We start from the raw sequence: 22,807 nt of genomic DNA on the forward strand, positions 1-22,807 counted from the left end.
TTCAGAGGTTAGCAATTTCTTTCCTCCCCACACTTCTTGTACCTGCTGTCATTTCTTTGGCCCCCTCTCTCACCCCATTTGCCTTCTCACCCTTGATACCAGTATCTCACATGCCCACTTGTCTGTCTCCCTCCCCTGGTAGGACCCCCCTGATTCAGTCCCTTCTGCTCAGTTTGCTGCTGTATTTCACCTACGTCCCTGAGCCTGGGAATTAGGCTTGCCTTCTCTTCCTCTCTCACACCCTCTCTCTGGTCTCTGTCTCCTTTGGTGTCTCCTAGGTGATGTCTGTGTGTCCTTCTCTCTTATTTAGTCCCGGTTACTTTAGGTCTGTCTGTCTTTCTGTCTGTGACTTCTTATGCACCTGTGTCCATCTTGTGGCCCCCCATCCCTGGCCCAGCGCTCTGTCTCTGTCTTTCTGCTCCCACCTGTGTCTGGCACCCTTGGGCCCCTGCCCTTTTGGCCCCTGTATCTTCCTCAGTCTTTCACCTTCTAGTCTCTGCTCCCTGATTTGCCCCAAAGCCCCTAGTGTCGCAGGATGACAGCCTCATTTCTGCCTCTCTCCCAGTCCCAGCCTCCACTTCCTCCCCTCTGAGCTCTCCTTCTGGGTCTCCCAGTCTTCCTTGCTGCTCCACTCTTGACAGGCCTTCACCTTAGATCCAAATTGCAGTCTGCAACCCCCAGCCTGTCCAATATGCCCTTTTATACCCCCAGCCTATCTTCCCAGAAGCCCCCACAGAGAGACAGACAGACAGACAGACTTGCTGAAGGTCACATGGGAGTCTGGGGCAGAGCGGGGACTGATGGGGTCTCTTGCTGCCCTGACCTAGGTTTTCCTGGCCAGAAGGGACAGTCTGAAGTGTTCATTGTGTCTCTGCCCTCCCTAGGCAGGTTCCGTTCTGCCTTTTTACCAGCGCAAGCAAGCGCTCCTTCCTTGGAGATTGGGCGGAGTACAGGGCGACCCCAAGGCTTACCTCCCAGCACTCTGAGTCTCACAGTAACCCTCTCCCAGAGAAACCCACGGGGCATAGCCCTTGTCCAAGGGAAGTCGCACATCTGGCTCAAGTCAACCGTGCCCAGTGGTCATCTTGCAGAAAGCTGGAGCACACACAGGAATCTCTAACTTGCTAGAGGTGGGGAGCAATTGTGGGAAGCAAAGATGCACTGTCTCCCCCAATCTTTAGCTGCCCAGAGCTGGGCAGACAGTGCACTCCCTGCCTTGCTTTCCCTTTGGCTCTTTGGTGGCGTCTTGAGTGGATTTGTGTCTCCATTCTCTGTCTTCCTGTTCTATTCTCTCTTGTATCTTGACTTCTCTCTCTTCTGCCTGTGCTGCCCCTTCTCTCTCCATCTCCGTGTCTCCCTACCTTCCAGTCCCTTCCCTCCTTCTCTCTCCTAGTTCTCTCCTTATCTCCCTGTAACTCTCCTCTATCCTCTCCATTTCTAGCCCCATTTCCCTGTCTTCTTATCATCTTTCTGGTCACTTGTATTTCTGCCTACATTTCCCTTTCTCCATTCCTGAGTCTTTTCATATTTCCTCCCTCTTAGCCTTTTTTTCTCTTTCTGTCTCTCTCTTCTCCCCCTCCCTCTTTTGTCTTTACTCTTTTAGCCCCTTAGCTGCTTTAGGTCTATCTATGTGTCTCCATGTGTGTCTCTCTCCATCTTTTCCCCTCTCTCCAAGTTTCCTAACTCCCGGATACTCTACCCTCCAGACCCCGGATGTCCAGGCCTCTCTCCCTGTGGAATTGTGGGAACCAGGGACGTCAGGAAGGTGGCAAGTGAGGCCTGGGAGGGGTTGCTTAGCAACCACTGCATCCTCTCCAGCCGGTTTCTGTTGCCTAGTAACAGCTGCCTGCCCAGAGACAAGGGCCCAAGGGCGGAATGGGTGGGGGGGTGGCACTTCTTGGTCTCCTGTTGGGGTGGGGATGGTCCCTGGTATTCGCCCTCACCTGAGACCCATATCATGCTTCCCTCCCATTTTGGTAGCTGTGAATATTCCCGAGCAGTGGCTCTCCCACTCAGTGCCTGAGTGCTGTGAGCGCCTCCCTGGTAGTGCTCCTGCAGCCTGAGCTGCCTTCCTAGCAATGCCCTCAGCACTGTCTTGTCAGCTTCTAATGAGGGCAGGGCCCTTCAGAGCTCACTCACAATGTCCCAGGTCCGTGGTCACCCTGTCCAGCAGTCCTCCAAAGGGGCTTCGTCTCCCCATGGTGATCCCTGCAGGTGGCGAGTGGGGGCCGCGGCAGCTGCGTCCCCATGAGGAGGGGAGGAAGATGCCGGCTGAGCTGCTGCTGCTGCTGATTGTCGCCTTTGCCAGCCCCAGCTGCCAGGTGCTCTCATCACTGCGCATGGGTGAGGCCCTGCAGCCCTGCCCCTGCCTCCTCAGAGACCCTCCTGTCGGACCCTGGGCTCCTCTTTGGGAACCCAGGCAGGCCGTTTCCTCAGGACCCAGGGATCCGGGCCTCCGCTCTCAGCTCTCCTCAGCATTGAGGAGCGGCAGCCCCCAGCTACTTCTTCCCTGGACTCGGTTCTCTTCAGCCTCAGACCCAGGAGTCCAGACCCCAGTTCCCATCCCCACTCCCACCCCAGGATCTCGGAGTCTGGTCCCCAACCCCTGTGTCCTCTCAGCTGCAATCCTGGATGATCAGACGGTGTGTGGCCGTGGTGAGCGTCTGGCCCTGGCCCTGGCCCGGGAGCAGATCAACGGGATCATCGAGGTCCCAGCCAAGGCCCGAGTGGAAGTGGACATCTTTGAGCTGCAGCGGGACAGCCAGTACGAGACCACGGACACCAGTGAGCAGGGCCTCGGGGGTGTGGGGTGTGGCTGGGCTGGTTAGTAGCCCTCAGTGCGTCCCTCGGCCCCCCTACCTCCTTAGCTCGCCTTGTCCTCTTCTAGCTCCATTCGCCCCTTCCTTCATGTCAGCTCTGCCTGTCTCCCAGAGATGGTGCTGCTGGAGATGGGGATGGAGCGGGCATCAGGCCCAGTCCTGCCCCGAGGGCCTCATTTGAAAAATAAGCTTTGCCCTGGCTGGTGTTGATCAGTGGTTGAGCATCCTCCTGTGCACCAAAAGGTCTCTGGTTTGATTCCCAGTCAGGGCACATGTCAAGATTGCGGGCTCAATCTCCAGTAGGGGTGTGTGCAGGAGGCAACCAATCAATGTTTCTCTCTCAATTGATGTTTTTCTTTCCCTTCCTCTCTCTCTCTAAAAATTAATAAAAAATGTATTTAAAAGAAAAATAAGCTTCATAGTTGACCAAGGACACTTAGCTTCCAGGGCTGAGTAATGAGGGGCCCAGGCAATGAGGCAGGGGCCTAAGGGGCAGGGCTATCGAAGGCATTCTGGAGAAGGCTAAACTGACGTTGAGCTCTGAAAGATGAACAAAGTATATACAAAGAGTGGTGTTGCTCAAAGTATGCCACAGAGTAGGGGTACATAAGTATTCGTTGAACACTGTGGATTGAATGAATGTCAGTTAACATGCTGGAGTTATAGACCTTTAGGAGATGCTGCCTTCAAACGTGTTTTAGACAGATTTCTTTCCTGTAGGCCTTATCAGAGCGTTTATTATGTTCGTGTATATTTCACATCACTGAGAGGGAGAATGAGGAGTAATGTTTCCTGGACTTTTTGACTTTTGCAGCACAGAATATAACTTGGGAGAAGCTGGGATAGAGGGTGAGGAGACAGATGGTGTTCTGGGCATGTGCTTGTAGTCTGGAGCTGGGGTGGAGGATACGGGGGGGCGGGGTAGTATTCAGAGCCAAGGAACAGGGTGCGGGGTTACACCCATCCTGACCACCTGGACTCAGGACATGTTTAGGGGGATCATGAGAGACGGCATCTGGACTAGAGTGTGACTGGGAGTGGGAGGTGAGGTTGGGCAGACTGGCAGGCCAGCTCCAGGAGGCCTGCAGCATCGGCTTGAAGATGTTGCTTCACCTGCAGGCAGTGGGGACTTGTTGGTGGGTTTAGACCAGGGAGCTGGTGAAAGTGAATCCAGAGGCTAGATTCAGGTGATCAGTGAGGAGGCTGAGTTGAGAGCCCTGAAGTAGAGCAGGGGAGGAGGAGTCGAAGAGAAGAGGATAGATGTGAGAAGATTTGAGGACAAAAAAAGAAAATTTTATGTCTAATTGGCTATTGGGAGACATATTGAAAGCAAGGGTCACATTTCCAGGTATTTGAATGGTGAGTCCTCACCAGTGTGGAAACTATAGAAGGAGCAAGTTTGGAGGAAGATAAGGCGTTTAGCTTTGATGCTTTTATTTGAATGTGGCAGGGATCTCTCTGTCTTCACCTCTGGGTCCTGCTTTTCTCTAAGTTGGCTTAATTTTCAGGAATGCTCTTCCCAACTGGTGGCAGTGTGTTTCCAACAGCTCAGAACTTATATCACCAATTTAGCAAACCCAGTAATAATTGTAGCAGAAGACCTGGGGAAGGCTCCCCAAGGCCTGGTGTGAGCCCATTTCAGCCTCCGAACCAATCACAGTGGCCAGGACGATATGGTTCTGTAATCCTGGGTCAGGTGACAATCGATCCTGGGAACCACGGGGCTTTCCTGAGGAAAAGTCAGGGTTCTGCCTTGAGAATGGGCATTGGGCAGCCATAGCAACAGCTTCTTTCGAGGCTTGAGATGCACACATGTTTAAGGGGAAAGAATGTGGAAGAAAGTAGAGCAAGCAAATGCCACAGAAGCATGGTGTTTGGGGTGCAGAGGGTAGGGGGGACCTTGGCCACGGGTTCGGGGTGGAAGGGGTGCTGGATGCACCTAAGGTTGTAGCATGGTTGGAAAGGCTGAGGAAAATGCAGGCCGAGTGACCTGGTACTGGATCTGCAGCCTGAGGAGGCCCCTGGTATTTCCTCTTCATCCCTTTGTTTTTCTCTGGTTTGACCTGTCTCTCTGTTGCCATTTCTCCCTGTCTCTCTCTGTCTGTGCCCCTCCATAGGGTGGCAGGGATTGGGCCCCTGGGTTCCCATGGTGGAGGAGTGTCAGTTCCACTCCTGGGCTGGGGTGGTTCCCTGGTGGTGGGGACGGGGAGGAGGGAAAGGGTCCTTGACTCTGTGGTCTCTTCCTACCCCTCGCAGTGTGTCAGATCCTGCCTAAGGGGGTCGTGTCTGTCCTGGGGCCTTCCTCCAGCCCTGCATCTGCGTCCACCGTGAGCCATATCTGTGGGGAGAAGGAGGTGAGGTGGGGTGCGGGTCCTGGGGAGGTGAGGATGGGGAGGAGGGAGCAGGATAGAAGCAAAAGCTCCTTCTCTGTCCAGATCCCCCACATCAAGGTGGGTCCCGAGGAGACGCCTCGCCTCCAGTACCTTCGTTTTGCATCTGTCAGCCTGTACCCCAGTAACGAGGATGTCAGCCTGGCGGTCTCCCGAATCCTCAAGTCCTTCAACTACCCCTCGGCCAGCCTCATCTGCGCCAAGGCCGAGTGTGAGGGAGGAAACTGGACATTTCGTTTTCGGTTCCCCAAACTCCCTTCCCAAGTGATCTAGTCTCCCACAGTCATCAGTGCCCCTTGGTTGGAACGATCTCTTGGTCCCCACTATACCTTCCCCTTCAGGAACCCAGAGCTCTGGTTCCACTGAGCCCTCCCCCCACTTCCTGAAGGGACCATTTAGCTCACAGATAGAGTGAAGCACCTGCCAGATGCAAGGCCCTTGCTCAGCATGGCCCCTGACTTCAGGGAGCTCCGAGCCAGTGGAGGACACAGTGGTTGAGCAGCTGTGATATGGAGTGACACGTGCTGTGTTAGGAGTTGAGCAGGGGCTGTCGAAGCACAAAGTCTGGGAGGTCTGGAACCTGAATCCCTAAGAAAGGGACATCGCAGCTGGGCCTGAAGGGTGGGGGTAGGGGGACCATGTTCTGAGGGCATGGCAGGCCAAGTTGTGACCGAGGGAGTGTGGCCCCTTTGAGAGGCTCAAAGTCATTCCCTGCGGCAGGAGTATAGGAGCACGAGGCAGGACCTTGTGTCCGTCTTATCCTGAAGATGGTGAAGGTTCCCACGTAGGGTGGGGTGCGGGACAGTCCCCACTTGTGGTGCAGGAAGCAGTCTTTGGCTGCAGTGCAGGGAGTGGACTGGAGAGTGACATGAGAGGTGGCAGGGAGACCAGCGAGAGGCAGAGGACATGGTGCTGGTTAGGACCCAGGTGGGGCCGTGGGATGGACAGACCACAGATTTGAGAAGAGCCGTGAGGAAGGAGAGAGGGCAGGGTCATGAATTGTGACCAGGTCCTGTCGAGGAGGAGGAGAGAGTCCTTCGGGGGCACAGTTGGGTTGGAGGTCTGTGAGACATTTAGGTGGAGATGTTGGAGAAGCTGTGGGTCTGTGGGTGTGCAGCTGGAGAGAGAGGGTATGCTCAGAAACCTTCAGGAAGAATTCCTGTCCCAAAGGGTGTTTATTGAACACCTGCTATGTGCCAGGCGTTTTGCTTGATATTAAGGATATGGCAGTGTGCAAGCCAGGCCGGAATCCCTGCCCTTATCAAACTTACATTTTAAAGGGAGGAGCTAGGCAAGGAACATAAATGAGGACGTTGTTTAGTCAGAAGGGAAAAGTCCTGTGAACAAACAGGTGAGGGACTGGGCGTGCTGGAATGAGGGGGCAGTCTGAAATGGAATGGTGGGTATGGGAGTCATCGAGGGCGTGATATTTAGTGAGGATCTGAAGGTGGTAGGGTGGGAGCTGTGCGAGGATCTGGGAGAAGCGTGTTCCAGGCAGAGGGAACAGCAAGTGCAAAGGCCACAGGATAGGGTGAGACACGGAGGACACCTGTGTGGCTGGGGAGAGGGATTGACGGGGAGATGAGGTCAGGAGAGAATGAGGGTGAGCAGATGGAGGCGGGCCTTGCAGACGTTGGCCTTCGCTCTGAATGAACGAGAAGCTGTTAGAAGATTTGGAGCAGAGAAGGGTCACGTCTGCTTTCCATGGTTCTGGCTGCAGAGTAGAGAACAGACTCGGGGCAAGTTTGGCTGTTGTAATGGGCAAGAGATGACACTGGCTTGGGTCAGGGCAGTGATGGTGGGGTATGCAGTCGATGGGTCTAATGTGTTTTGAAGGTAGAGCTTAGGTAGATTGGGTGTGGGTGTGAGAAAGAGGAGGCCAGGCGGCTGTCTAGGGTTTTTGGCCTCAGAGACTGGCAAGCTGGAGTTGTTCACCGACTTGGGAGACATGCTGGTTTGGGCAAGAAGAGCAGACTGTGGCTTTGCACATGTGAAGTGGGAGATGCCTGTCACACATACCAGTGGGGGCAGAAGGTGGCAGGAGGAAGGCCTCTGGAGGTCGGGAGGAAGTGCAGGTTAGGGTTTTAATTTGGGAGGACCCTGGATCCAGTACCCCAAGACAGCCAGCTGCACTCTGGACAGACAGCTGCCCATCTCCTGAGTGCACCCTCATCCTCTCCCCAGTTCCCCCATGGTGGTGAGGAGGAGGGAGTGTTCGCCTCATGTCAGGCACATGGAGGGGCTCTAATCCAGGACTGACCCCACCCCCAGGCCTGTTACGGTTGGAGGAGCTGGTTCGAGGCTTCCTCATCTCCAAGGAGACGCTGTCAGTGAGGATGCTGGATGACAGCCGGGACCCCACGCCGCTGCTCAAGGAGATCCGTGATGACAAGGTGTCCACCATTATCATCGATGCCAATGCCTCCATCTCCCACCTCATCCTCCGTAAGGTGGGTCCCCTGTCTCTGCTTCCCTACGGGGTCAGGGGCAGAAACATGGGGGACAGAGCACATGGCCTAGTGCCCATAGGCCTCGGTGGTCACATGGGGTATGGAGACCTGCTTCCTGCGTGCAGAGATAATCAGGAAGATTGTCCCTCGGCTCAGCTGTTCCCCAGTTGCAGCCCTCGTTGGACTCGGGACAGTTGCCGCCCCTCCCTGCGAACAGCTGCTGCCTCAGTGGGTTGCAGTGAGGGTTAATGAGTGAGTGGTTGGGAAAGTGCATGGGACCCTGCCTGGCCCAGACTACGGGGAGCTTCCTAGTATCCTTACGAAGTGCGTGTTCTGCTGTATATTGAGGCACTTTGCACGTATTCTTTAGTTTGGCTGTCACCCACCCTGTGGGCACGTGTGATGATCATTTGTGGATGACGAAGCTGGGGTTCCTGCGGGGAACGGTCTGCCTCAAGGCCACCCAGGAGAGGCCGTGTTAGATGCTGGCCCGCCACTTGCTGTCCACCAGTGACCCACATTCATTCATCATTCATTGCTTCCCTGCTCTTAATTTTTCCTCATAATCTAACCTGTATTACTTATTTTTCTCCAGTTTTTATTTTTTAAAATATATTTTTATTGTTTTCAGAGAGGAAGGAAGAAGGAGAAAGAGATAGAAACATCAATGATGAGAGAGAACCATTGATCAGCTGCCTCCTGCATGCCCCCCACTGGGGATCGAGCCCACAACCCGGGCATGTGCCCTTGACCGGAATCGAACCTGGGATCCTTCAGTCCGCAGGTCAACGCTCTGTCCACTGAGCCAAACTGGCTAGGGCTTTCTCCAGTTTTAAAAAAATTAAAACCATATGTCCCTGCTGATCGTAGCTTATAGGAAGAGGTGTGGACAGCACCCATAGGCTCTGGAGGCAGGGTGGCTTGTAGGAAAGATTATGCTCAGGTGGCAGGCCTGGGCCGGAGACCTGGCCCTCCCCGTGTGAGCCCAGGGACCTGTGGTCACTTTCCTCTCGAGCCTGTCCATCCCTATCGTGGAATGGGCTATAACCCACATGATCACAGCTCTTGACACTCAGGCAATGCAAGCTGGTGCCGGTTAAAGTTCTAATGTCTATTGCGGGGTAGGATTGGGCATTCCTGGCCTTGTCTTCTAGCTTTGTTATCCTCAGGGGCTGTGAGAAAAGGGGCTCAAAACATGAACTCTTAGAGCCATATTGGCTGCCTTTGCTGCAAAGGGCTGGTAAAGGTGGCAGGGGTAGTTTATCTGGCCTGGGACCAGGCTGAACCTTACATGTCAGCAGCCCAGACCTGGCGTGGGCAGCCTGGGCATTAAGGTTAAGGTTGTCCTCCCCACCTGCCCTGTTTCTGAGGTGTCCCTATGCCTGTCTCCAGAGGGCAGCCTTTTAAGTGATCTAAAGCAGGGCGCTGGCATTCAAGGCGCCTACATCCCACCTGGGCTACCAGTCAGCAGGGTTGGACGTGAGGGATCAAGGTCTCCCTCTGCCCACGTGTGTCTTCTTCCTGTCTCTCTCTGTCTCTGGGTGTTTCTTACTGTATTTCCCATGGGGTGCCTTCTCGCCAGGCTTGTCGCTAAATATCTCTTTCCCTCTCGGTTTCTCCCCATTTCTGCTTCTCTGGTCGCCTCTTTTCCTGCCGGTGTTCTCCAGGCCTCAGAACTAGGCATGATCTCAGCGTTTTACAAGTACATCCTCACCACCATGGTGCGTACCCCCAGCAGCCCCTCGGGCCCCATTCCCTCCCGTGATATCTGCACCAGTGGTGCCTGGCCCCGGGCTCACCCTTCTTCTCGTCCCAGGACTTCCCCATCCTGCACCTGGACGGGATCGTGGAGGACTCCTCCAACATCCTGGGCTTCTCCATGTTCAACACCTCGCACCCCTTCTACCCCGAGTTTGTGCGCAGCCTCAACATGTCCTGGAGAGAGAACTGCGAAGCCAGCACCTACCCGGGCCCTGCGGTGAGCACGCGCCCTGGCCCCCGCACATAGACACTCTGCACACAGATACTCTGGGCCCTTCAGATCTCTGCCAGTTGGTGCTCAGAGCCTCTGGTGCTCCCACTCACTTCCCGAATACCTGCCATGCAGCCTCACTCTGAGATAAGTCTGACCTGTCCTCCTCTCCACCTCCCATGGTGCAGCAGCCACACTGGTCTCCAGGCGCCTCAGCCGCCCCAGCACACGCGCACCTCAGGGCCTGTGCCTCGCTTCCTCATCACCAAGTCATTGCTCAAATGTCCCCTTAGTTGTGAGACCTTCCTTGGTCCCATTCAAAATATGGGAAACTCCCCACGATATAGCCCCTTCCCTGCTGTATTTTCCTCCATAGCACCTGTCTTTGCTTATCTAATTACCATTGCTCTATATTTTGCTTAGATATAGATACACATACATGATTTTAAGTTCCTTGAGGGCAGGGCTTTCTCTCTGTTCACCATTATATACCAGCACTAAGACAGCCTGGCTCAGAGTAGGTTTCTGATAATATATGCTGAATAAATGCAAACATACAAAAGATGCATATTTATGTGTGTTTGCTCACAGACATCTAGTCATATACCAAGATACTGAGACAGTCCTACGTGCACAGAAACTCACGGATACCAGCCATGCAGTCGGATGTGCACACATGGACACAGACAGAGGCACATTCATTCGCACCCCTGCGCCTACCTGCATAGCACGAGATTCACACCTGCACATCCACCCAGCTAAGACGTACTCTCGCAGACACACTCACAGACGCCCTGTGCCATCAATCACAGCTCAGTGGCAGCTTGTATAGTCCGCACCGTGTGCCAGGCGCTGTTTGGAGTTCTTTGCTGCATTATCTTGCTTGATCTCCACCCTAGTACTCAGAGGCAGAGATGGCAATTATCCCCACTATACAGGGGAGGAGACTGAGGTTCAGAGGGTAGTGGGGACTTGGCCCACTACAGGGAATAGTAGAACTGGGCCTTCAGCTCAGACCTGCCTGTCTCCCAGGCCCGGGCTCATAGCCATTATGTGCTCCTGCCTCTTAGACACCCCGCCCTCCCTGTGTATAAACAAATAGGAACATTTGCCCAGCCCCACCCACATAAACATCCCTAGGCACACTGAGAGAGGGGCTGTGGCCATTGTCTATAGCCTGCATCAGCCGTACAGACATGCAGATTCCCAGGCGTACCCTCACCTCAGGCCCATGAACACCCCCTTTGGGGGTGACACAACTGGCTGTCCAGGCACACTCAGACATGCCCTCCCCTGAACAGACACATGGTCACACGCATTCAGGAAGAGATGCTGCCATAGAGGCCTGGCAGCATGCACACCTTTCCCTGTCGCAAGCATTCCCCGAGAAAGATACCAGAGAGTTGTCTGAGGGCTGGGGGTGGCACCAGGGGGCTTGGGGACTCCCCTGGCTAAGCTGCCTCTTCCCTGTCCTGCCCCACCTCTGCCCCCACTCAGCTGTCGGCAGCCCTGATGTTTGATGCCGTGCATGTGGTGGTGAGTGCCGTCCGGGAGCTGAACCGAAGCCAGGAGATCGGTGTGAAGCCACTGGCCTGTACATCGGCCAACATTTGGCCCCACGGGACTAGCCTCATGAACTACCTGCGCATGGTGAGCTGGGAGTGGGAGGGCTGAGGGCAATCAGCCTGCCTCCGGTGGGGGACTCACTGTGTCCACCTTTCGGCCCTTTGCCCTCTCCCCTGCCTCCAACCCCACCCAACGCCTCTTGTTCCCTCTGCGCCTCTTCCTTGCTCTTCCCTCTGTGCCTTCTTTCCTGGCTTTCCTCTGCCCGCCGGTACTGCTGCGTCCTGTGTCTTTGTTCTATCACCCCGCGTTTGCTGGTGTGTGGTCTTGCTTGTTTAATTGTGGTCCTTCCTGGTCCCTCTCCCTCTCTCTTGTCCCTTCCACCTCTGTCTCTTTCCCTCTGGGCCTCTCCCACCCATCTCTCTGGGCTCCTGCCACCCCTCCCTCTGGCCACCTCCCACCCTGCTAGGTAGAGTATGACGGGCTGACCGGGCGGGTCGAATTCAACAGCAAAGGGCAGAGGACCAACTACACCCTGCGTATCCTGGAGAAGTCCCCGCAGGGCCACCGTGAGGTGAGCAGGCCCAGGGTGAAGCCAGAGCTCTGACTGGGTGGGGTGGGGTGGAGGTGGAAAGGAGGGAGGGCAGGGTGGGACCCCACCGGCTAGAGTACCATACCCCTCTCCTCCCCAGATCGGGGTGTGGTACTCTAACCGGACCCTGGCCATGAATGCCACCACCCTGGACATCAACCTGTCGCAGACGCTGGCCAACAAGACGCTGGTGGTCACGACCATTTTGGTGAGTGGCCCTTATGGGGCGGCAGTAAACGAAGGGGCCTTTCCTGAATGGTGCCCAGCCCAGTCCTGGTCAGGAGGAGGGATGCCTCAGCTGGCAAAGCGCACAGCGCCATGGGGCCGTGACTCATGCACCCAACAACCCCGGACTGGGTCACGGTGTTACCATCCTAATTGCTGCCAGGGCAGGGGAGGCACAGACTCTGCCCTCACAGCCGGCCCAGCCCGGGCTCCGCCAGCCTGCTGTGCGTTGCACAGCGGAGAGGAAGCCTGGCTCACAGGAGAGCGCCATGAGCATTCCACGCGGCCACGCAGGCAGGGAGGGCACCGCACAGTGTCTGGCCTATGGAAGGCCCCGTCAGTCACGGTCAGGAGTGGCCATTTTGTCACACTTGCCAAGTCTATTGACACACATGTTCACTTATTTAATGTCCATCTTGAAGATGTGGAAACCAAGGCTCAGAAAGGTGAAGCGACTTGCCCAGGGTCTCACAGCAAGTAAGTGGCGTAGTCAGGATGGAAGTGAGTCTCTGAGGCCCCAGAGCCTGTGCTATGAATCTCCAGTCCTCTCGTCCCCTCATTGTCCTGCAGCTCACTGGTGCTGCTGCTGCATTTGCCAGACCAGAGCCAGGCCTTGTGGGTCAGGAATATTCACTGAGCACTGTTCTGCACGGGCACTGTGCTAGGCCCTTTCCAGGTGTCACTCTTTAAACCTCTCAGCTACTCCATAAGGTTTGTCTTATTTTCCTTCTTTTGAAGGTAAGGCAGCAGGCCCCACAGCAAGTCCCTGCTGGAGCTGAGTGTTAGTCTCGAGGCCATGCCCTCTCCCCTGCAGCCCTGCCACCCGCCGGGCACAGCGGCCTCTAGGAGGTCAGGGAGGGGTGGCACACAGGATTTGGTGAGCAGGAAGCTGTCCAGAGCAGCTGGGCTTAGAGGCTGGGCATGCCGCAGCCATGCTCTTTGCAGCAGCCAAGTCCCTGGCCCACTGGCATCCACGTCTTGGGGGTCCCTCAGTGCCTCTGTGAGCTGAGCTGGCTAGTGCTATGGATGCTGAGGTTGAAAGCATTACCACAGGTTCCACAGGATGTCAGAGGCCCCCTAAAGCAGTGTCAACGGGCCATTCCCTCAGTCCCTAGGGAACTTCTGATCTAAAAGTGGACTTCGAGTCCCTCTGGAGAAGGGCCAGTAATCCTGCTGGGGAGGGACAGATGGCCTGCAGACAGGAAACCAGACACTTCGTAACAGCCTCACCGAGAGCCCTGAGGCAGGTTGGCTGGCTGGCAGAAGTTGGACCTCCGTGCTTGTGGGAGTGTTGCCAGTTCCAGGGCCTTCCCGGGGCCTGAAGAGATAGGGTCCTTGGTGGGGAGCAGGGGCAAAGGTCAGGGAGGGGGTGTCAAGAGAGCAGAGCCATGATCCTAGGGCAGGGGTGGGGAACCTTTTTTCTGCCCAGGGCCATTTGGATATTTATAACATCATTTAAGGGCCATACAAATGATCAATTTAAAAATTAGCCTGCTATACTTGGTCAAACACTTAATTAACTCTCCCCTAATGCCTGACAGGACCAGACCAAATGATTTCGCAGGCCTTGTGTGTCCCTAGGGCCAGACGTTCCCCAGCCCTGACCTAGGGACTTCGAGCTTCTTCTCACACTTACCTCTTCTCCCCAAGGCCCATAAGCCAGTGTTCTCTTCCTGATACTCATTCTCTTGATGGATTCATTCATTCCACAAATATTTTCTGAAGCTGCTGTGTGTCAGGCTTTGCACAAGTTCTGGAGGTACAGGAATGAGTCACACGTGGCCTCATGGTTTCCTTACTTTTGAGGGGAGGGGATCCCAGTTCAATGGAGGAGACAGGCATGGACACAGTCATTCTCACACAGAAAGGAGGGACTGACTCAGCTGTGGAAGGCCCGAGGAGGGCTTCACAGAGGAGGTGGTATTAGACTGGGCTGTAGAAGCTGCGTAGGAGTTGGGTGCACAGAGGAGGCAGGGTGGGCATCTGGGCAGCAGGAGCCACAGAAGCAGGGGCCTCAGGAAGCGTTTGTCAGATTGGACATGGAGGTAGCTGGCTCCGTGTGCATAGCCAGATGTGCCTGCTGATTCACTAACATTTTCTGACTTGTGTTTCTGGACAAGGGCCTTTGTCAGATACTTGGGGATTCAGACTTGAGTCAGTGTGGACGCCTGGGCAAGATGTAGTCAGGACTTGTCTTACGCCCGGCTCTGTCCTCAGGGCCTAGAGTGGTGCCTGGCACCTAGTAAGCATGTAGGGGTGGTGAGTGCTGCAACAGAGGTGGGAGGGTCTCTGAAGGACTCATTTATGCTTATCCTGTACCTTGAAGGTGTTGAGTGGAAGGGGCGGGGCCAGATTGGAATGTCAGAATAGCTCCTGGGTGCATAAGGGAGGCTGAAGGAGAGGGAGGTGCTCCAGGTGGGGGAATACAAGGCCTGAGCTGGGCTGGGCTGTCGGCAGGGGGGGGGATCTGATGTGGGATGTTGAGAAGTAGTGAAGATAGGGTGTGGTGCCTGTGATGCCCAAGGGCTGGGCCAAGGGAGGGAACAGGAGTAGTTTCTCAACAGGGTGGGAGTGTCCCTGGGGTGGGGCTCACAGGTCTGGAGCTGAGAGAGGGCTGGCTGGTGGCAAGTTGAGAGAGGCCCACAGGAAGGTGAGGGTGTAAGAGGAGGCCCCAGGAGGTGAGGCTGTGCAGGGGCCTTTCCGCAGGCCCTGCTCCTGGAGAGCCCTCACTTGGTCCCCATGATTCCCTTCATCAAGCAGCTGTGATGTCGCATCCTGCTCTTTGGTGCCTCTGGGTCAGGCATTCCTGTCTTCACTGCCTACCACTCAGGTTGTCCATACTTTCATTTGTAAAATGGGTCTATTAATCTCATTTTGAAGGGTTGTGGGGGGACTGCATGAGATCAGAAGGCACCCTTGGTGGCACCCAGCATGATCGTGGTAAGCACACACGAGTCCTTTCCCCTTCTCTCTTGTGATCTGGCATCCTTGATAAAAACATCAGTCATCTTGGCTGATGTCTTTGAGCACTTAATCTTCATGGCAGCCCTGAGTTGGGTACCCTTATGGCCCCTGATTTTCAGATGAGGGTTAAGTGACCGCCCCAGTCACCCAGCTAGAAGGTGGCAGAGCCCACATACCTCTCCATTGCACTACACTGCCTTGATTTGCCTCAATTTTTGCTCTTTTCTGAGCCCAGAGGACTGGGTTCTAGGCCTGGCTCTACCATTCGCATGCTAAAACCTGGTGGGTGTCTTCTCTCCATCCTCAGTTCGTTCCTTTAAAGTGGGGGAATTGAAATGTTCATAGAGTGAAGGGGCTGGACTAGATCAGGGTTGTTTAAACAGCACTCCAGGAAGTCCTGGATATGGATTTGAGTCCTGGGTTCACGGAAGGCATGCAGCTTTCGAGGAATGTTCTAGAACCCACCCTACTAATTTTTTTGTTTGTTCTTAGTTTTAAGAGAATTTTATTGAAGTGTAACATGCATACAGAAACGTGCACAAATCCTAAATGTAGTGCTCGCCGAATTTCCAAAAACTGAATACACCCATGGAACCAGCCTTCCCACCCGAGCCCTCCTCATGTCCCTTCTGGTCTCTGACCCTCCAGAGCAACTACCATCTCAACTTCCATCACCACAGATTAGCTTTTCCGCCTTTGAACTTCATGTAAATAGCTTCATACCCCATGTTCCCTCTTTTGTCTGGCTTCCTCTGTTGATGTGTTTGTGAGATTCATCCATGTTGGATTAGTTTAGTTTCATCGTTACATGTTCTGTTCTATGAACGTAGCACAGTTTACTTAGGAGTTGTTTCTAGTGTTTTTCTATTATGAAAAGTCCTGCTATGAACACCTACTACATGCCTTCTGGTGAACACAGCGTTTCCGTCCAGTGTTCACCCAGGAGTGGAATTGCTGAGCTATCAGCTTTAGGAGATCCTGCCGAAGTGCTGTCCATAGTGGCAGTGCCACTTTGCACTCGCACCAGTAGTGTGAGAATGAGCATTTCAGTTACTCCTCATTTTCCCCAGTGATGAGCATATACAGGACCTAATTACACTCTGGTTTTCACCTGCATTTCCCTAATGATCAGGGAGGCTGACCGCCTTTTTCTGTTTGTTAGCTATTTGGAAATCTTTTGGGAAGTCTCTGCTCAAGTCTTTTACTATTTTTTAAAAATTGAGATATATGACCTTTTTATTGATTTGTGAGTTATTTATATATTCCTTCTATAAAGGATACTATCCTTTGTAGAAATATGTATTACAGATGTCTTCTCTCACTTTGTGGCTTGCTTTGCCCTCTCACTTGTATGTGCCCCCTCCTCCCCCCATGATATATTTTTCAATCCTCACCTGAGAATATGTTTTTTAAGTTGATTTTAGAGAGAGAGGGAAGGAGAGGGGGAGAGAGAGAAACCTCCATGTGAGAGAGAAACCTTTATTGGTTGCCTCCCATGTACATATCAATCAAGGATCGAACCCACAACCTTTCAGTGTATGAGACAACACCATAACTGAGCCATACTGGCCAGGACCCCCAGTGATATATTTTGATGAAATTTTATCTTTAAAAAAATAATTTATTGATTTTTAGAGAGAGGGAGAGAGAGAGAGAAACATCAATCGGCTGCCTCCTGTGTGCTCCCCACCCAGAATTGAGCCACAACCCAGGCATGTGCCCTGACCAGGAATTGAATTGGCAACCTCCTGGTGCATGGGATGATGCCCAACCCACTGAGCCACACTGGCCAGGGCAATGAAAATATTTTTAATTTTACTAAAGTTCACTTTATCGTGTTTTTTTCCCTTTATGTTAATTCTTTTTGAATTTAATAATTCTCTGGACCAAGGTCATAAAGTCTATTTGTTTTCTAAAATTAACAAATTTTCCTTTTATATTTGGATCTACAATCTACCTGGAATTGATTTTTATGTATCATGTGAGGTAGGAGATCAGAATACATTTTTTTCCCATATGAATATACTTGGTTGAACAGCACCATTTATTAAAATGGTCATTCATTTTTAAAATATATTTTTATTGATTTTAGAGAGGAAGGGAGAGGGAGATAGAAACATCAATGATGACAGAGAATTATTGATCGGCTGCCTCGTGCACTACCGCTACTGGGGATCAAGCCCACAACCAGGCGTGTGTCCTTGACTGGAATTGAACCTGGGACCCTTCAGTCCGCAGGCCGATGTTCTGTACACTGAGCCAAACCAGCTAGGGCAAAATGGTAATTCTTTACCCCTTCACCACAATCTTACCTTTGTCATAACTGAGTATCCGCTCATGTGTGGGTTTCCCACATTCTGTTCTTTTTTTTTTTAATAGACTCCAGGCAGACTTTTTTAAAAAAATATATTTTATTGATTTTTTACAGAGAGGAAGGGAGAGGTATAGAGAGAGTCAGAAACATCGATGAAAGAGAAACATTGATCAGCTGCCTCCTGCACACTCCCTACTGGGTATGTGCCCGCAACCAAGGTACATGCCCATGACCAGAATCGAACCTGGTGTCCTTGAGTCCGAAGGCCGACGCTCTATCCACTGAGCCAAACCGGTTAGGGCCCACATTCTGTTCTTTATCCATTTGACCAGCTTTGCTGTCATGCCACATTGTCTTACATACCATATCTTTAAGTTAAGTATTAATATCTGATGGATAAATCCTCCGGTTTTCATGTTCTTTAGAATTGCTTTGGTTCTTGACCCTTTGCATTTTCACCTATATTTAAATGTCATACTTCAAAAAATTTAAATATTTTATTAGTTACTATTCAAACGTCTAAACTGGGGGAGGAACAGACGGTAATATAAACCTAAATTAAATGGAATTCAAAGAGGGGATATAAGGAGTGAAAAATCATTGTCCTTTTCTCTCCAGTTCCCCATAGGCCACATCCTTCCAAAAGGTCTGCATATACAAGCACGTCCCCACTCTTTCCTTCACAAAGAGTAGCATATTGTACACATTCTGTAGCTTGTTTTTTTTCCTCTTAATAGATCTGAGAGAACTTGTTATTTTAGTAGTTGCCTGGGATACTTTGATGACGTCAGTAGTCTTTTAAACCTGTCCCGAATTAGGTTGCTCCAGTCTTTGTTCCCACTACAAGCAATGCTGCCATGATTCCAGGACCTGCGTTTCTGTGTACAGGTGCACAGACATTTGTAGGATGAATTCTTAACCCAGACTTAGCAACAGCCCACTGTCTGTCTGCGGTGCTTCCACAGAAGGTCCCTGAAGAAGCCTGAAAACCTTGGATTAGAGGTTCCTTTAAGGGCCTCGGTTCTGACGGTCTGGGGCTCTAGGTTAAGTCCTACAGCATTGTTTTCTGATCCTGAGTTCTGTTCACAGGCACAGGCCCTCTTTCTGGCCCTATAACCCCACACCCTGGTCCTGAGGCCTCAAATCCACAACCCAAGTGCCTCAATCTTGAATCTGAGATCAGCTTGGCCTGCTGGAAGGAACAAGGGGATTGGACCCCACAGCAACTGGGTTTTGAATCCCAGATCTTCCCAGTCTCCCCTTCCCACTGTCCTGCTTCCGCTGTGTGGCCTTGGGCAAGACACTTGACCTCCCTGAGCTTGTTTCCTCCTTTGCATGTGAAGAGGGTTATAGTTGAGCCTTCCAGCTAACAGTGGGAGCTTATCTAGATTTTTTATTTTTAACTCTTGATTTTTTATTCTCCAGCTTTGATATCTGACCTGGGTCCCCAGCTCTATGTCTGGGGTCTCCCATGTTGCTCTCGGGTTCTGTCCACTTGAGTTCAGTCTAGCACAGGGCTTCAGAGCAGAGCTTCGGAGCCAGACTGACTGTCCATCTCAGCTGCGTACTCCTTCACTTCTCGGGACCTCGGTGTCCTCATCGCTAAAGCAGAGGTAATAATACCGACCTCCCACGCTGACAGAATAGCTGTCACAGCGAGCCCACAGGAAACACTAGCTGCGCCGCTATTATTAGTAGCATCTCACATTCCTACCCCCAGTTCCACAGTTTTGGATTTGTAAAGGCAGCTTGGTCGAGAGGAAAAAAGCACGAACTTCCCTGCATGTCGTCGCCCCTCAGCTGAAGGGCTTTGTGGAGTCCTGGAATCCAGAGCTCATAACAGGATCTGGCCTCACTGTACCTACCTGTGTAACCACCTCAAGACCCAGAGGCTTGCAACTATAATAATTATTATTTCTCACAATTCTGTGGTTGACAGAGCAGTTCTGCCGCCCTCCCTTGCCTGCTGTGCCTACAGTGGTTAGGCTGGGCTGGGAGGTCCAGAGTGGCTGTGGGTGCTGGCTGCTGGCCAGCACCTCGGTTCACTCATCCTTCAGCAGATGGGCCTGGGTTTCCTTACCCAGTGGTCCCAGAAGGCTGCTCTGAAGGCCCCGGCTCTGGAATTCACACAGCATCACTTGCACGCATTTTGTTGGCCAAAGCTAATCTTGAGGCCAGCTCAGAGCCAAGGGGTGGGGAAATCGGCTCCACCTCTGGGAATAACTGCAAAATATTGCAGCCACGTCTGCCTGAGAGCTCAGTAATGATGAGTTGAATAACAGAGGTGACATTGTGAGCCTCTATGAGCCTCAGTTTCCCCATGTGTGAAATAAGTGTAATAACCCCTCCCATCAAAGGTCACTGAGGAATCAAAGGGAAAGAATCCTGAGAACACATGCAGCACAGGGGCTGTACTCCGCAGGTGCTCAGCACATGCTCACTGTCGTGGCTGTTATTGCCAGAGCTCTCCTGGCTCTTTCCTAAGCTCTGACTCCTTTTGTTCCTAAGTCCACAGAGATACCACACAAACAGCCACTTAGAAAATGACTATGTCAAGGTAAGTGTCCCTTTTGTTACGGGCATCTTTGGAGGCCTTGTCCCACCAACACTTGGAGTATTCTCTCAGCTTTTGCACTTACTTGGCATGATGGGAGTCAGTCGAGCTTTGCTCAGATACATAAATTTGCTCGAATCCCTCAGAAATAAGCATCATCATAAGAACCCGCTCTAGGCCAGAGATTGCAAACTGTCAGGTGTTTGTTTAGCCTGCACAGCATTTAAAAAATGTTAATAGAATTTGAATTGTGACTAACCTTTAATAATTAGGAGATCTTACAAAACCACTTGGGTTTCCAAATTCTCTCAACATGGGCCACCTGACATCTCATGCCCATCTCCCTCCTGGTGGCATTGGGCCGGAGCTGAATCCTGGTGGCGACCCTCCTCGGTCCCTTGCTGGCTCCTGAAGTCAGTTCTCAGTGGCTCACTACAGGTTGTGGGGAAAATAAATGTGGAGCGGAGCGGAACATAGCAGGGTGTACTGCCATCTGCACAAGCCTGTTTTGTGGAACCAAGTCTCGTTATGGCATGTGAGTACATGCGCATAGATGTGTGTGGTTTGGGTTACAAAGTGAAAGGAATCTCACTGTGGGTCATAGTCAGAAATTTGAAAGACCTTGTTCCAGCTCCGCATGGCCTCCATCCAGTCTGATTCACTCTTAGGTTGCCTGCCTCCCTCACAGGCATTTGAGATTGAGACAAATGAACGCCAGGGTGTCTGGTGGAGATTGAAACAGCACCTGTGATCCGGGGGCTGGTAGGGTCCATGTGTTTTTGCCCCTGGCTTTCAGGCCTGTTTCCCACTCAGTGGATTCTGGATCTAGCTGCCCAGCCTGGGCTCCAGGATCCTGACCCAGCCCCCAGACGCCGGACTCTGACCCCCCTTCTCCCTTGCCTCTCCAGGAAAACCCATACGTCATGCGCCGGCCCAACTTCCAGGCCCTGTCGGGAAATGAGCGCTTTGAGGGCTTCTGCGTGGACATGCTGCGGGAGCTGGCTGAGCTGCTGCGCTTCCGCTACCGCCTGCGGCTGGTGGAGGACGGGCTGTACGGGGCACCCGAGCCCAACGGCTCCTGGACGGGCATGGTCGGCGAGCTCATCAACCGGGTACGGCTGCTCTGGGCCAGGGCTGGGGAAGGGGTCACGGCCTGTGGGGCAACGGCAGGTGGCGGGGGGCAGCGAGGGGAGTCTCAGAACCAGCCTGGCACATAGCAGAAGAGGAATGAGTCCCTGGGGGCTCCTTACACCCATGGTATACCATGCACCTGTGCCTGGCTGGTGGGTCACCTCCTAGGTCCCAGACATTTGCCAAATGCTCCCCTGTGCCACCAGGGCTTAGCTGGTGCTCAAAGGTTTGAGTGAATGAAAGGGATTTGGAGTGGAAAGCAGGCAGAGCACAAGTAGGTTGAGAGAAAGGCAGGGCTTGGGCCAGGAGAGCAGGGACTGTGCCTCATTTACATGCTATGCTCAGCACCTGCCAGGAGGTCTGGCACATTGCAGACATCACGTCCACTGCATCAGTGTTTGTTGAGCACCTACTATGTCTTTGTACCATCCTGGCAGCACAGGTGAGCACAGGGGACCTTGATCCTGCCCCCAAGAGTTTAGTGTCTCCTTAGAATGCAGAAAAGCAAATGACCGCAAGACAGAGCCCTTGGGGCTATGATGGGGGAAGTTCAGTCTTAGAGGAGGATTCTTACCTAGCCAGGCATCCAAGGAAGGCTTCCTGGAAGAGGTGACACCCAAGTGGATACTCAAAGGGTGTGGAGTCAGAAAGATGAAGGGGGTAAGGGAGGAGGGCATTGTTTTCGGAGCTCAGGAAATGGCATTTGCAAAGGTGGGGGATAAGAGAGTGGGGCACACTGGAAGTGCCAGCGGGTCCTGAGTGTGTGCAGGATTTGGATGAAGGTGAGGAGGGAGAGGCAGGGCCCTAGAGGTCATAGGTGAGGGTGCACTGGAAAGAATATTTTGGAGTTAGACCGACCTGGGTTTGAGTGTTCAGTGTGTCATTTCTCTTCTCTGAACCTCAATTTCTTCTCCCCGGGATGGGGATAATGATATCTGACAGGTTTGCAGTGAGAGCTACAGGAAATGGACAGCACCGCACACATTGCTTGTCAGAGAGGAGTGCCCGTACATAGTTCCTCTTTTTATTCCAGGCACTAGAAGCTGTGGGCAAATGCCCAGAGGCAGGACTGTGCCATGGGAGACAAACAGGCCCCAACTTGGGGCACACCCAGGCAGGTGTGCAGAGCAAGGACCTATGGCCGTGAACGGTCAGGGCAGCCTTGACATTGGACTTGGCTAAGGGCACTGGAGATTCTCACTCTCCTGCCTTTTCCATCCCAGAATTCACTGCATCAAAGCCCCTGAATGTCACCAGGGTAGACTTGAGAAGGCCACTTTGCTTGACAAGGACATTTATCCCATAGGACACAGATTTCAAAAGTTGTTTTGATTGCAGAACCTTTTTTCTAATTGAAAGCGCCCTCAGAACCCTGGACAAAGCAGAGCTGCTCTGGTGGAGGCGGAGGTGGGGTGTCCCCGGGGTCCTGGGTCTATCCAACCCCACCCACAGGCAGGCCCGAGGCACAGTTCCACAGGCTGCCAGGTTGAAAGCTTCTGCCCCAGGTGGTTTAAAGGCCCTGCAGCCAGAATCTGAGGAGACAGGAGGCGAGGAGTGCGACAGCTGGTGCCTAGCACCCACCCCACTGTCCAGTTTCCGCATGACCTCCACTTCCACAGGTCAGTCAAGGCCCCCAGAAATCAGTAGACTCCATAGTTGCCCCCCAACTGAAGTCACTAAACTGGACACCAGTTTATTCTTCAACAAAGAAATAGTGGGATAGTCCTGTTGACAGCTGCATGACCTTGGGCAGAGTCTTAACCAGCTGTGCGTTGGCCTGCCTCACAGGATTGTGGGAGAATTTGGTGCGATGGTACCTGGGAGAGCATAGCA

General features: G+C 52.9%; 1 protein-coding gene across 2 annotated transcripts in view; it reads left to right on the forward strand.

The window, feature by feature from the left end:
• The window catches only part of GRIK5 (glutamate ionotropic receptor kainate type subunit 5), a 55,927-nt gene that overhangs the window by 2,236 nt on the left and 30,884 nt on the right, over window positions 1-22,807 (forward strand). For both annotated transcript variants that reach the window (XM_081107564.1, XM_081107563.1), the window contains exons 2-12: window positions 2,215-2,343; window positions 2,620-2,784; window positions 5,076-5,173; window positions 5,255-5,420; window positions 7,481-7,659; window positions 9,327-9,380; window positions 9,476-9,637; window positions 11,129-11,281; window positions 11,664-11,768; window positions 11,887-11,994; window positions 20,752-20,955. In XM_081107564.1, the coding sequence (XP_080963690.1) occupies window positions 2,265-2,343; window positions 2,620-2,784; window positions 5,076-5,173; window positions 5,255-5,420; window positions 7,481-7,659; window positions 9,327-9,380; window positions 9,476-9,637; window positions 11,129-11,281; window positions 11,664-11,768; window positions 11,887-11,994; window positions 20,752-20,955 (1,473 nt within the window). In that variant the 5' untranslated portion in view covers window positions 2,215-2,264. The remainder of the gene's footprint in view (window positions 1-2,214; window positions 2,344-2,619; window positions 2,785-5,075; window positions 5,174-5,254; window positions 5,421-7,480; window positions 7,660-9,326; window positions 9,381-9,475; window positions 9,638-11,128; window positions 11,282-11,663; window positions 11,769-11,886; window positions 11,995-20,751; window positions 20,956-22,807) is intronic.

This window comes from Myotis nattereri (genome assembly GCF_964212035.1).
Source record: "Myotis nattereri genome assembly, chromosome: 15".
Taxonomy (NCBI): Eukaryota; Metazoa; Chordata; class Mammalia; order Chiroptera; family Vespertilionidae; genus Myotis; species Myotis nattereri.